Source organism: Gymnodraco acuticeps, unplaced genomic scaffold (genome assembly GCF_902827175.1).
Source record: "Gymnodraco acuticeps unplaced genomic scaffold, fGymAcu1.1, whole genome shotgun sequence".
In the NCBI taxonomy this organism is placed as follows: Eukaryota; Metazoa; Chordata; class Actinopteri; order Perciformes; family Bathydraconidae; genus Gymnodraco; species Gymnodraco acuticeps.
In genome coordinates this window covers 19532-32564 of record NW_022992269.1, presented here as the reverse complement: position 1 = coordinate 32564, position 13033 = coordinate 19532, and the positions used below count along the sequence as shown (strand labels likewise).

The 13033-nt window shown below is 39.2% G+C and overlaps 1 protein-coding gene across 1 annotated transcript in view; it reads left to right on the top strand.

Moving 5' to 3' along the window:
* The window catches only part of kcnh5b (potassium voltage-gated channel, subfamily H (eag-related), member 5b), a gene marked incomplete at its 3' end in the record, with an annotated part of 43070 nt that overhangs the window by 12239 nt on the left and 17798 nt on the right, over positions 1–13033 (top strand). Inside the window, 3 exon segments of the mRNA XM_034207269.1 lie at positions 11651–11670; positions 11673–11720; positions 11722–11769. Coding sequence (XP_034063160.1) covers positions 11651–11670; positions 11673–11720; positions 11722–11769 — 116 coding nt within the window.

Sequence of the window (13033 nt, the reverse complement as noted above, 5' to 3'; positions counted from 1 at the left end):
TCAACATTGTCATTTTGAACATACTATAAGCACAACTGAGAGCTCCTCCTCACTGGCATTTTTCATACACTTGTTTTTGTATTTCTTTCTTTCCTTTCCTAGTTTCTCTTCCTCTTTCTCCTTCTTCCGAAACCGGATGACCCCTTCTTCTCCCTGCCCTTTTCCCCTCTGCGTTCCCTGTGAGAAGTCTCAGAACATTCTCCCTTTCTGGCATGTCTTCTTTCTCCACACTCTTTATTTCATGGCGAGCTGCGGCTGATAAAAAAAAGAGCGAGTCGCGTTTCCCTGTGAAGCGAGAACGTCTCGAGCTGTCAGCTTTTGTTTGAGGAGGTTGGGATGCTGCCAGGAATCACGGGAGATGTGGGTGGTGTTGTCTTCTGTGCCTTGACTGATGCACAAGTGTCAGCTTCCTGCCCGAAGAGTTGTTCTCGGCACCGCTGAGCGGGTGTGTTTGCCCTTTGACAAGGATCCCTCACCCTTCCCCCCTTTCATGTGCCACGGTACACTCAAACCTGTGTGTGTATACTCAAACATGTGTGTGCACACGCATACCACCGTGCTGCAGAGAGCCTGCCTTCAGTTCTCTTGTGATTTGTTTGGTCGTTCTTATGTTTGCTCAGTGACACGTGAATTAACATGGGTTTAACATGCAATTATAGAGCTTGACTGAAAGTCCATATTGTCACATCAGTGTTCGGACGTCTCTGCCAGCTAGCTGCTGCTTCCTGATGATGTGACAAAACTTCAGATTCGATATTTAATCCTTCGTGATTTGTAAAAAGGAAACACGAGTTCAGCAACAGTTCAATCAAAGAACAGGACAAAAGGTTCTCCAAGAACCTATCTTGCATTTCACTCACATACTGTACAGTTAGCCTTCTTGTTAGGTGATAATGTGGTCATTTAAAAAGTTAAGATATTGAGAATAGCTGTCCCAGTGTGACTCGTGATTAATTCTTGTGAGATTTTCAGACATTTCTTAAATTAAAGTTTTGAAAATGACGGGTTATCTGCACTATCAAACCAGCCAGCAAGGGAGGGACCTTTTCAAACATTGGTGGATGTACATTTTTAGATCCTTAATTAATTAAAAGTAAAAATGATTTGATCTTAAATGGTACATGGACTGTATTGATAAATTCAACAAGGTCATAAATTCACCCAATCACACGCCCATTATCATACAGAGCTGTGCCATTTGCTCAAATAAGCTAATGTTCAAAACACTGTTATCGTTCGTATACACGACATGTTGAACTTGAAGGGCTGGAAATCGAACCCACAACCTTCCCATTGAGGTACAACCGCACCACCTCACATCCACAGCAATGCCCGGCGCCGTGGGAGGGCCAGGAGGGCCAGCCATCCCATTTGATATTCCTGCCCTCCCCAATAAACACGTTTTTATTATTTAAAACTTTTTAAAAACGATGTATGTGATGTCAGATAGTAACTAAAAAAAATCGCAGGCTACGTCAAATAAATTCATGTGTCTGTTGTGATTTGTGATTCGTCCACATTTAGACCAATCACAGCGTCACACTCTGCCGCCTATTCTGGATTTCTTATTGTTTATTGTGCATTCTGTAGACTCCCATTTCTGTTTTGAATTACACAAAGGGACCAAAATAATGGAAAGCATTCCCCACACTAGCAACTACACCTCTCACGACATGCACAATGCCATAATAGAACTAACAGCAGTTCATCGTCTCCGTCTATTTCTCTCCGAGTGCAACGATGAGGAAGCTGCCATCCTTAACCAGTATGCACTGCGGCGTGATTTACCAGTGTTTGTGCTGCCACGCACACAAGTGTTTCAAAGTGGTTTCTATGTTGCCCTTTATTGTGTATGTATTTGCGATAAGTGTGCGTCTTTACGCAATGGCTGTTGGCCTTGCTGTTTGATATATATATTGTGCCGCAGGCCCGCAGCACGTGACAGTTTTGTTGTGCTCCTCCCATGCAAATCATATGGCCTCCCTTTAGATTGTTCTGGCCGCCGGGTCTGATCCACGAGTAGCATTTAGTACTTAAGTACAAAAGGGTTAGCGTCAAGATGAACTTGATGGTTAGCTTCAAAGAGTAAGCTCTCATTTTTCAGATGTAATATCTGCAGTGTTAAATAATGTTCTTTCGAAATGTCATTTCGGAATAAAATAAAGTACAGTTATGTCATAAACTAAATGTACTTAAAGTATCAAAGATTCATTATGGCATAGTGGAATTTTTTCCAGAAGAGCATTTAATGTTGCAGTTTCTTAACCTGACAGCCAATTTAATAAGTATTGCATCATATCATTTAGGCTCATGTTGTTTTTATATATAAAAAGTAACTATGAGGGGTTACAAATAAAACAATAATACAAAAATGTAACATGGAGAATTATTATACAATACCAAATGAATCAGTGTCAAATTGATATACAAGAAATATTACTGATTCTAAATCAATCAATCAATCAATGTTTATTTATATAGCCCAAATATCACGAAATGGTACATTTGTCTGCAGTGGACTTACAGTTTGTACAAAATATCAGTATGACAATACGACACCCTCTGTCCTTAGACCCTCACATCGTACAAGGAAAAACTTCAAAGAAAACCCCACAGTTTAAAGGGAAAATGGGAGAAACCTCAGGGAGAGCAACAGAGGAGGATACCTCTCCAGGACGGACAGACGTGAAATAGATGCTGTGTGTAAATTGAAAAGATAATACATTTGCAACATAGGTAGTCCAAATGTTTGGAAATTGCATGTGTGTATAATAGGAAAATGAATCCACGAGGATATCCATCCAGTGAGCCATATGATCCAGGACCACAGCCACGACTCACGATCCAGGGCTCGCGATCCAGGACAGACGAGCGCAGGAGCATCCATGACTCCGGATCCCGGCGGTATAGACACCAAAAGAAAGACATTTGGGGAAGTCTGGGTTAATCGGAACATGAGAGTACACAGGTATAGACAGAGAGAAGGAAGAAGTAAGATGTCCCCCGACAAACTAAGCCTATATCAGCAAAACTAGGGGCTAAATCTAATCAGCCCTAACTATAAGCTTTATCAAAAAGGAAGGTCTTAAGCGCACTCTTAAAAACGGATAGGGTGTCTGCCGCCCGAACACAAACTGGAAGCTGATTCCACAAATGTGGAGCTTGATAAGAAAAGGCTCTGGCTCCCATTGTACTTTTAGAGACTCTAGGAACAACCAACAACCCTGCATTCTTGGAACGCAATGCCCTAGTAGGACAGTAGGGTATAATGAGTTCTTTGAGGTAAGATGGCGCCTGCCCATTAAGGGCTTTGTAGGCGAGAAGAAGAATTTTAAATTCTATCCTGTGTTCTATAGGGAGCCAGTGTAAGGCAGCCAGAACAGGAGTAATGTGGTCCCTTTTCCTAACTCTGGTTAGTACACGAGCTGCAGCATTTTGAATCAGCTGAAGCGACTTGACTGACTTCTTGGTACACCCTGATAATAAAGAGTTACAATAATCCAGCCTTGAAGTAACAAATGCATGGACTAGTTTCTCTGCATCGTTTTGAGGCAAGATTTGCCTGATTTTTGCAATGTTGACGTAGATGGAAGTAGGCGGTCCTTGAAATTGATTTTATGTGGGCGTACAGGATAAATCCTGATCAAATAGTAACACAAGATTCTTACAGTCTCACTGGAGGCCAAATTAATGCCATCCATAGTTAGTATATCCTTAGATAATTTGTTTCGTAGATTCTTCGGGCCAAGTACAATAACTTCAGTTTTGGTCGTGTTTAACATCAAAAAGTTTAAGGTCATCCACGTTTTTAAGTCCTTAAGGCAGTCTTGAATTTTATTTAGATGATTAATTTCATCAGGCTTGATGATAAATATAGTTGATATCATCCGTATAACAATGAAAATGTACACAATGATCCTTATAATATTGCCTAACGGAAGCATATATAATGTGAACAAAATAGGTCCGAGCACTGAGCCCTGTGGCACTCCATGGCTAACTTTGGTTTGCGTGGAAGATTCATCATTGACACGTACAAACTGAGAGCGTTCAGATAGATAGGACCTAAAGCAGTTCCATGTATGCCAACTAAGTGCTCTAGTCTTTGCAATAAGATATCATGGTCGATAGTATCAAATGCAGCACTGAGATCGAGCAAAACAAGAATAGAGACACGTCCCTTGTCAGAGGCTATTAGAATGTCATTTGTGACTTTAACCAGAGCTGTCTCTGTGCTATGATGTGTTCTAAAGCCAGACTGAAAATCTTCAAATAAATCATTGTTTTTTAAGTAATCACACAGCTGTTTTGTGACCGCTTTCTCAAGAATCTTTGAGAGGAACGGAAGATTGGAAATAGGTCTATAATTGGCTAAAACCTCTGGATCGAGGTTGTGCTTTTTTAAGAAGCGGTTTTTATCACTGCTACTTTGAATGATTGTGGAAACATAGCCTGATAATAAAGACATATTCATAATATTTAATAAATAAGTGCTAATTAATGGAAAAACTTCCTTCAACAGCTTAGTTGGAATTGGGTCTAACATACACGTTGATGGTTTAGAAGAGAGAATCATTGAATTTAATTGTTCAAGGTTTATGGCTGAAAAGCATTCTAGTTTACTATCTAGTGTAATATTAGAACTTACGTTTCCGGGAGCTGTTGATAACACTATACTGGTCAAAGGCAAGAGGTCATTCATTTTGTTCTAAGAGTAACAATTTTATCATTAAAAAAGCACATAAAATCATTACTACTGAGTGCTATGGGAATAGAAGGCTCAATCGAGCTGGCTTTCTGTCAGCCTGGCTACAGTGCTGAAAATAAATCTTGCATTATTCTTATTCTCATCTATTAATGAAGAGTAGTAGGCTGCTCTCGCTTTACGCAGTGCTTTCTTATATTCATTGAGAGTAATATGCCAAATTAAACGAGATTCTTCAAGTTTAGTGGAACGCCATATCCTTTCAAGTTGTCTCGACTTTGGCTTTATTTTGCGGGTTTCGGCATTATGCCATGGAGCTAATCTATGTTGTTTTATTTTTCTTCTTTTTCAAAGGAGCAACAGAGTCTAATTTTATTCGCAGCGCATCTGTAGCACTATCAACAACATGATCAATTTTGGGGTGGTGTACATTTTGTATAAGTTTCCTCCCTTACATGCAGACATGCTATCGAGTTAAGTATTGGTGGAATCTCTTCCTTAAATTTGGCTATAGCACTAACAGATAGGTTTCTGCTGCAGGAGCTTTTGACTAATGCTTTGTAGTCTCGTAACAGTACTTCAAAAGTTACTAAGAAATGGTCGGATAAAGCAGGATTATGCGGTTCGACTAATAGTTGCTCAATTTCAATACCATAAGTCAGAACAAGGTCGAGAGTGTGATTATAGCAGTGGGTTGGTTTATTTACACTCTGACAAAAACCAACAGAATCTAATATAGAGTTAAATGCAACAGTAAGGCTATTTCTATCGTCGTCAACATGATATTAAAGTCACCTACGATAATTACTTTATCTGTTTTAAGAACCAAAGTTGATAAAAACTCAGAGAATTCAGATAATAATTCTGAATAGGGACCTGGTGCACGGTACACTGTAACAAATAAGATTGGCTGCAAAGTTTTCCAGGTCGGATGCGTAAGACTAAAAACGAGACTTTCAAAGGAGGTATAATTTAATTTTGGTTTAGTATTGATAAGTAAACTTGAGTCAAAGATTGCTGCAACTCCACCTCCTCGGCCCACGCCTCGGGCAATATGAGTATTGATATGGCTGGGTGGAGTGGCCTCATTTATGCTGACATATTCTTCATGTCTCAACCAAGTTTCAGTGAGACAGCATATATCAATATTATAATCTGATATTAAATCATTTACCAATATTGCTTTAGATGCTAGAGATCTTATGTTTAAGAGACCACATTTAATATTCCTGTTTTGTTGCACTGTAGTAGTTGTTACATTTACTTTGATTAGGTTATTATGTATGACACCTCTATTAGGTTTTACCTTAACTTGTCCTTGGGCAGACACACACACGCTAATATTGGGTATTTTATTGGGTTCGGGATTCCTATGGATGACTGCCTAGGAGAGAGCGCAGAGAAGCGTGTAAGACTGCGACTCCGCCTCCTGGTCTCTAAATGATGTAGAAACCAATAATCTACTTAATTACACATCCGAAAAGGGGTGGGAAGAAGTTTACATTTATTTAATCCCACCCCCTTCTCCCAAAAACTAAATGACTAACATATAATGTATTTCTTTTATTTTGATCTTTTCTTAAAGAAATATATTTGTTATTGAAACATAAAACAACAAATACATAAACAAACAAATAAGCAGATAAATAAACAAACAAATAAACAAACAAATACATAACAGAGTTAAATGATATTCAAGAAAAGATAAAATAACAAACCAAATAAATAAGTAAACTGCAAACACCCAGTTATGATTAAACACCGTCATCTCTGTATCTTGTTAACATTGTGTTTTTTTTAAACAGTTTTAAGTTCGGACATCCCTTGAGCTCCTCATTTAAACTGTTCCAGAGTGTAATAATAGTGTTAACAGAAAGAAAGTATCATTTTTGCGACTGAAATGTACTGGAGTAGAAGTATAAAGTAGCATAAAAAGGAATGATTAAAGTAAATTACAATTATGTCAAAAATAATACTGAGTAATAGCACTTAGTTTATTCCCCAACAAAAATCATGTCGGCTGCATTTGGCTGATGGGGTTTGAACGACATGCTGCTGCCAGACTGTAAATACTACCATGTACTACAGCAATACTGAGGCCACAGTGAGGACACACTGGTCACAGAGCGGCGTAGCGGCTGCAGTTGAACCCACCAGATGATTAGAGAGGGGGGGGGGGGGGCGTGTCGCATGTGTGATGGAGGGAGATTCGCTGCTGCAGGCGTGGGCAGCTGAGCTTGAGCTGCAGACGGAAACTCGCTCTGAGTGTCGTCTCCGGCTGCTCCGACGGCTCGGCACGCCACAGCACATCAGCATCATCTAAGAGATCTGCTGCACATGTCCATCCTAAAATGACTGCATGGATTTACATGTGTGTGCACTGTGTGTTAAGGCTGATGTTCTGCCGTAATTGACCCCTCCTTTTACTTGTCTTACTCTATGCATTATGTATGTGCTAAAATAAATGTTCTGCATGCATAGCCACTAGTGTTGTTTTTATGGTTATGCCTCGCAAGTAATTGTCCAGCAGTCAAGCTTCTGCTCAGTTGAAATGAAACAAGCATTAGCATTTAGCCTGTGTGACTGGAATGGAGAGCATACAAAGCAGATCTATGTTGTTTTACATTGTCTTTCTTTGTCACGTAACACTGGAGTCAGTGGCCATGACTTGTGAAACAAGGTTAGATATTTTGACACAATTGTTTCCTGGTTATGAATTAAAAATGAATACAGTATAATTGCTGCATTTATTGCCAGTTGTTGTTGTTAAAGTTAGGCCCCTGGCAGTAGCAGCTACATTAAACATTTTCAGCATCTCGCATCCTGTAGTAAGACAGAACGAAAAATAAAGAAGAGCTAAACATGTGGCGGAGCAAAACTTTGTGTTGTTTTCTAACAGTGGCAGTGTTCACTGTTTGCTTTGTCAGCACCTTTTTAAAGCTTCACAGACGGCAGCTGCCTCGGGCGAGACGACATTCCAGGTAGACGTCTGATAAGTAGGCTGGAAAACAAGTGCTTCAGGCACCAAGACAAAACACTTTAGCAGATCAATCCTATCATTTACAATAGTAGTTGGACTTTGTTTAATGTTCTATACTATTGTATTGAGGATTAGAAAATGTTTCTGTAAATATTAGACCCTATCTACATCGAGAATTAAAAAAATACAGAAAGGGTGAGTTAGTTTGACTACAGAGGAAAATAAAATTGCCTTATTAGTTGGTCTTTAATGCTTTTTGCAAACACTGGAGCAAAGCCTGCAAGCTAGTTCAGGTAGAGAATGTGTTTTGCTGAAAAGGACAACACTTATCTCTCAATAACGATTGTGTAAAGTATTCTTTTCAGCACCTTGTCTAAATGTATCTGGACTTCTGTGCCCATCTCTTAACCTCAGTGACTTACTGACCTCTTCTCCTCCTTTACCTAAAACATCCAACCTGATTGTAAGTGTACTTGTCTACAAACCTGAACAGCTCAACATGTTAAGAATAATTTAATCACATTGTACAACAGAAGTGTGTGCAACAACATGTGCTGAAAGTCCCATTTTGCTTATGAAGAGACGGTAGAAGTTAGAAGTGTGGATGAGTTTAGAAGACGAATCTTGCATCTTAAGGAAAGAAGCTTAGCATCAACACTGCTACATGTTGAATATTAACAGTTTTTAGGGCCTGTGTGCTGAGCATCTTTCTGCTGAAGGACAACCCGCGCTGTGAATTCAGTACGAGCCATCCTCGGTGTGGAACCGCTGATCAAAATCTCATTTTAGAAATCACTCTGTTGGTGCGTGCACCACTTCTGCTCCCCTGTTATTTTTAGCCCCGGCATTCGCTTTCTTTTTTTTTTCCACTTCCATTGTGTTCCAGGACGATAAATCAAACAGTGTTGCATTTTTGAGGGAAGCCCAAAGCAGCAGCATTTTATATTAACCGTAAAACCCCCTCTTATTTACGGCAGTTTCCCCTCATGCTTTATGTGCGGTCCGGAGCCTGTAAGCTGTCACTATGTATTTACATGAATTCAACCAAGACAAATTTCCTCCATTTTACTCCATGATGAAAGTGGTTTCTGGTCTGCTTCCGAGCATTAGAGCATGGTACTCTCAAATGCTTGCACTCAATACAGTGGATGATGCAATCTCTGCTACTATATGGGCAGTATACTGTAGAAAAAACACTTAAGACCTTTGCTTAAGTAAACAGACTAATACTGTGATGGAAAACTACTATTGCAAGTAAAAAGTCCTGCAGTCACACTTCTGCTTCAGTGAAATCAAACAAGCTCTTAGCATTCAGCCTGTGTGACTTTTAAAATGAAAAATAGACACAAATGAAAAGTTGCCTTTCAGAAGCAAAAATGTACTAGTCGCTAATGTTTGGTACCTTTTTAGCTAGCGGATGCTGGACCTACTTCAGTGTTCATTTTTCTTTTTGTATTGATTAAGCATTTACCAGATCAATATTTCCGGTTAAACAAGTTAGTTTGACACTTTTATTTCCTGAATGAATATTCATTATTAAAATACTCATGATTTCTATATTAAAACACAAAATAAGTAGTAATAATAATAATAATAATAATAATAATAATAATAACTAATAATAATAATAAGTAATGTCGTTTTATAAGTTGTTGCTTTACGTGACTTTTAGGCTGCGCTTATGTTTCCTGGATCATCTTAACTAGAAAATGATGATAGACACAGTAGAACGTGAGTCATCCAAACAGTTGAGACTTTTTGGTCCTTCTTCTCGTTAGCTTGCATATTTAGATTTTATAATTTCACAATGATTCCAATAAAGTGATCAGAATACCTTTATTAGTCCCCACAGAGAGGACATTTTCGTTGTTACAGCAGAGAAAGAGCCAAAGACAGCTTTAATGTTACATGCATACAAAGTATTAATAGTAAAAATAAAACAACAACACAGACTATAACACCCCTTGCTGTTAAATACCAATCATACTATGTGCAATATGTGCTATTTGTGCAATATATACATATGCCGTTAATAACTTGCAATATATACCTGGCTGCTAAATCCTAAGAAACTGTTACAGGATGTATATTTTGTAAATTGTTTAACTGTTTATTTTATTATATAACAACTTTTTTTTTTTTAACTTTAATACTTTTTATATGCATGTAACATATTATGTAACATATGAAACATTAAGCTGTCTTTGGCTCTTTCTCTGGGAACAACGTACATTTCCCCTCTGGGGACTAATAAAGGTAACCTAAAGGTGGGAACTAAGTACGGCAAGTACTTGGTGTGAAAAGGGGCTAATGCTTTCAAATGCCAACAATACAACTGTACAATATATAATGAGAGCAGGCATTATACTGCAGCCAATTTCAACCCAAGAAAATGATCAGTGATTCAGAGGCAAGTTTAGGTATTAGCATATAGAAAATCACATGAATGAATCCGCACTTCAAGTGTAGATGTTTTTTTTTTACACAAAAGCAAGTTAAAGCAGTTGCCCTGGAGGGAAAGTCAAGTGATTAGGACTCAGAATAAAATGTGAATTAAGTACGCTTTGTATGAATCCTATACGAGTCCAGTGTTGTTTGGCTTCTTTTCACACAGAGGAATGAACGGATGAATAAAAGAGTGGAGGAAGGGGGGGTGTACAGACGGCTGGAGGCCTGTGGGTTTTAAAAGCTATTTCAAAGTCACTTTTATTTGTAATGTGTCCCCTTCAAAGGTCGATCCCGTATCAGTGACTACTGTATGCGCTGTGCCTCTGCTGTGCCGCTCTCTGCCCTTTCAAACATTTTTATTTTAGAGCCGTGTCAGCAGGAGCACCCGTAATCTGTGTTTGCTTTCATTCAGCATCGGGCCTGAATTATTTAGAAAGAGTGCATGCTCAGAAGTAAAGGTTTTAATATCATAATCAAAGCTAGCTCTAACAGTTTGGACCAAAACAGGAATGGACATTTAAAAAACAGTATCATAAAATACTTATCGACCACTAGAACAGAAGTTTAATCACTTTATTAATAACTGGCATTTAGTTGAAAAATAACAAAGTAGACATTTTAAGTTAAAGCAAAAAAAGTGATGTATTTTCACAATATGATTAGATTTAACCTTATTTAGTTAGTGTTAACCAAAAGGGCAAAAGACGGGGCAGTTAAAGCACAGTGTTATTTCTATGTATAGTATAATATGACGGATATGAAAACTATATACAGTAAAAACTGTTCTAACTAAGTATAATCACTATTAGCACTAGTATAAAATATTAAATGCACCTTGGAAGTACAGTAGCAGAAATATACAGTAGACACTATACAGTAGTATAAATCTAAATACACTATAGACCACACTTTGGATATGACATATTTAAAATATGTCCAATATCAATTCTAGTATTGAAAGCATGTATGTACATGTACATTCATAACCCTTTGAAAGAGCTAATGAGTCCAAGTTTATCTTGCGATTATCTCCCAGACCATCCTGACTCAACCACTAAACATAACTTTTTTAAACTTTAAAATTTACCCTGAGGAAGTAGTTTCCCCCCTAAGCTTAATTTGTATGCTAAATGTATAATTCTTGTTGTATCGATCCCTGAAGGGAAATTCTCCTTCATCTCCCGCCTACACGCGAAGGTCAAGCAAATCTGAAGGCTCTAGAGTAGAAACCCTGCAGCTGCTGGACATTCAGATGCATTTGAAGATGATTCCTGAAAAAACCAAGGCAGGGCTAGTGGTGCGATCACATTGCGCCGGGTTAGATCTGAACTCCCACTTGGGAATAACAAGTACAAAGGGAAGCTGGGGAATATTTTGTAGCTCCAGTAAGTTCCCATTGGAGTCATTAACTTAATCACAACACTGACTGAGTGCTAATTGTGTTTGTGTGCATTTACAAAGCCAGCTATGTTGTGATGCATGTTATCTAATATGTGTTTAATGTCTCCTCTCTGCAGGATGGACCAAGTTTGCCGCGGCTTGACTCGGGCGCTCACCAACAATCGCAACACGCTTGCCGAAGCCTCCGCCCATAGACCATCATGAAGTCAGCCACAAACCGTCCAGACTGGCGGAGGTGAGGCACTCACTTACTTACTGCCATACCCCTCAAAGTGTACACTATACTAAGGTTTTGTTGTTTTTGGCTGTCTTGAAGCAGTTTGCAAGAAATATCAATGTACTGTAACCAATAGAAACCAATTTTATAATCATGCCAACTTGCCAGTTCTCTCTCTCAAGTGAGACTGGAAGGGTGCTATCATGCTTTTTGGGGTTTTCCCTTTCCTCTAGTGCAGGTGTGCTCAATACGTCGATCGGTAGTGTGGGGTAGATCGCATGGCATTGAAAAATATTTGTTTCAAGTTAGACTATCATCCATCCTTACTATGGCATTTGCCACTTGATTGACGCACAGGTAAGCCAGTCTCAGTTGTATTGTGCCATACGGGTTCATGCAGTTATGAGGGGGCCTCACCTCCTCATCTGAAGCGCAAATGCGGCGCACTATTATGCGCTTATGCGGCGCAATTAAGAGTAAGCGCGCCACAGTTTTATCCGCCGTTTAGTCCACTAGCCCCAGAGGGTGCTACATAACACACTTTCAGGAAAAGTCACAGACTGTGGAGACTAGAATATTTTATTGAAAAAAAGTTGCATCCAATCAAGAAACAGCTGTGGGTAAAATGTACCCGTTGGCGGTTCTAGTGTTAAAATGTCATCATTCTGCCTCACTAGTTTTACAGCATCCGCTAGTCAGTCTTAAGGATCAGAAGCCTCTAGAAATCTTCAACTAAGAGAAATAACATCCTAAACTTGTGGGATTAAACTGAAAACTTGACTTTGTGCTTCTTCAATGAAAAAGTCCCAACAGCGCTTTGTTGTGTTACTTATATGCTGTTGCTGCTGCAGGCCGCTCCATGGACAAACCTCAGCAAACACAAACTGCATATATGCCGCCGTGGCACACTCCGCTCTTAATATTATATCTGCACAAATAAACCCTCATATAAATCATTAAGTACTGCAAACAAAGCGTTTTTTTCTTAAAGCAGCCACACACCGTTGCATTAATAGACGGGCACAAGCATGCAAAGTGTTGTCACATGACCATGGCCTCAATACAACCACCCCACCCTTCCTCTTCGCTCACACGCTAACTTCCCCCGAACTGCAGCGGTTTGATACGGCGAGCGGGTGTCATTAATATTTCATGCTGGGTGGGGAGACAGACGCAGGGTGCTGTAGGGCACTCTGTGTGATTGTGACTGCTCCTAGAAATTTAGAAAATGGATTTCAGGGTGGGGGGAGAAGATGGCTCATGTTTTATTTTCTCTAGTGGA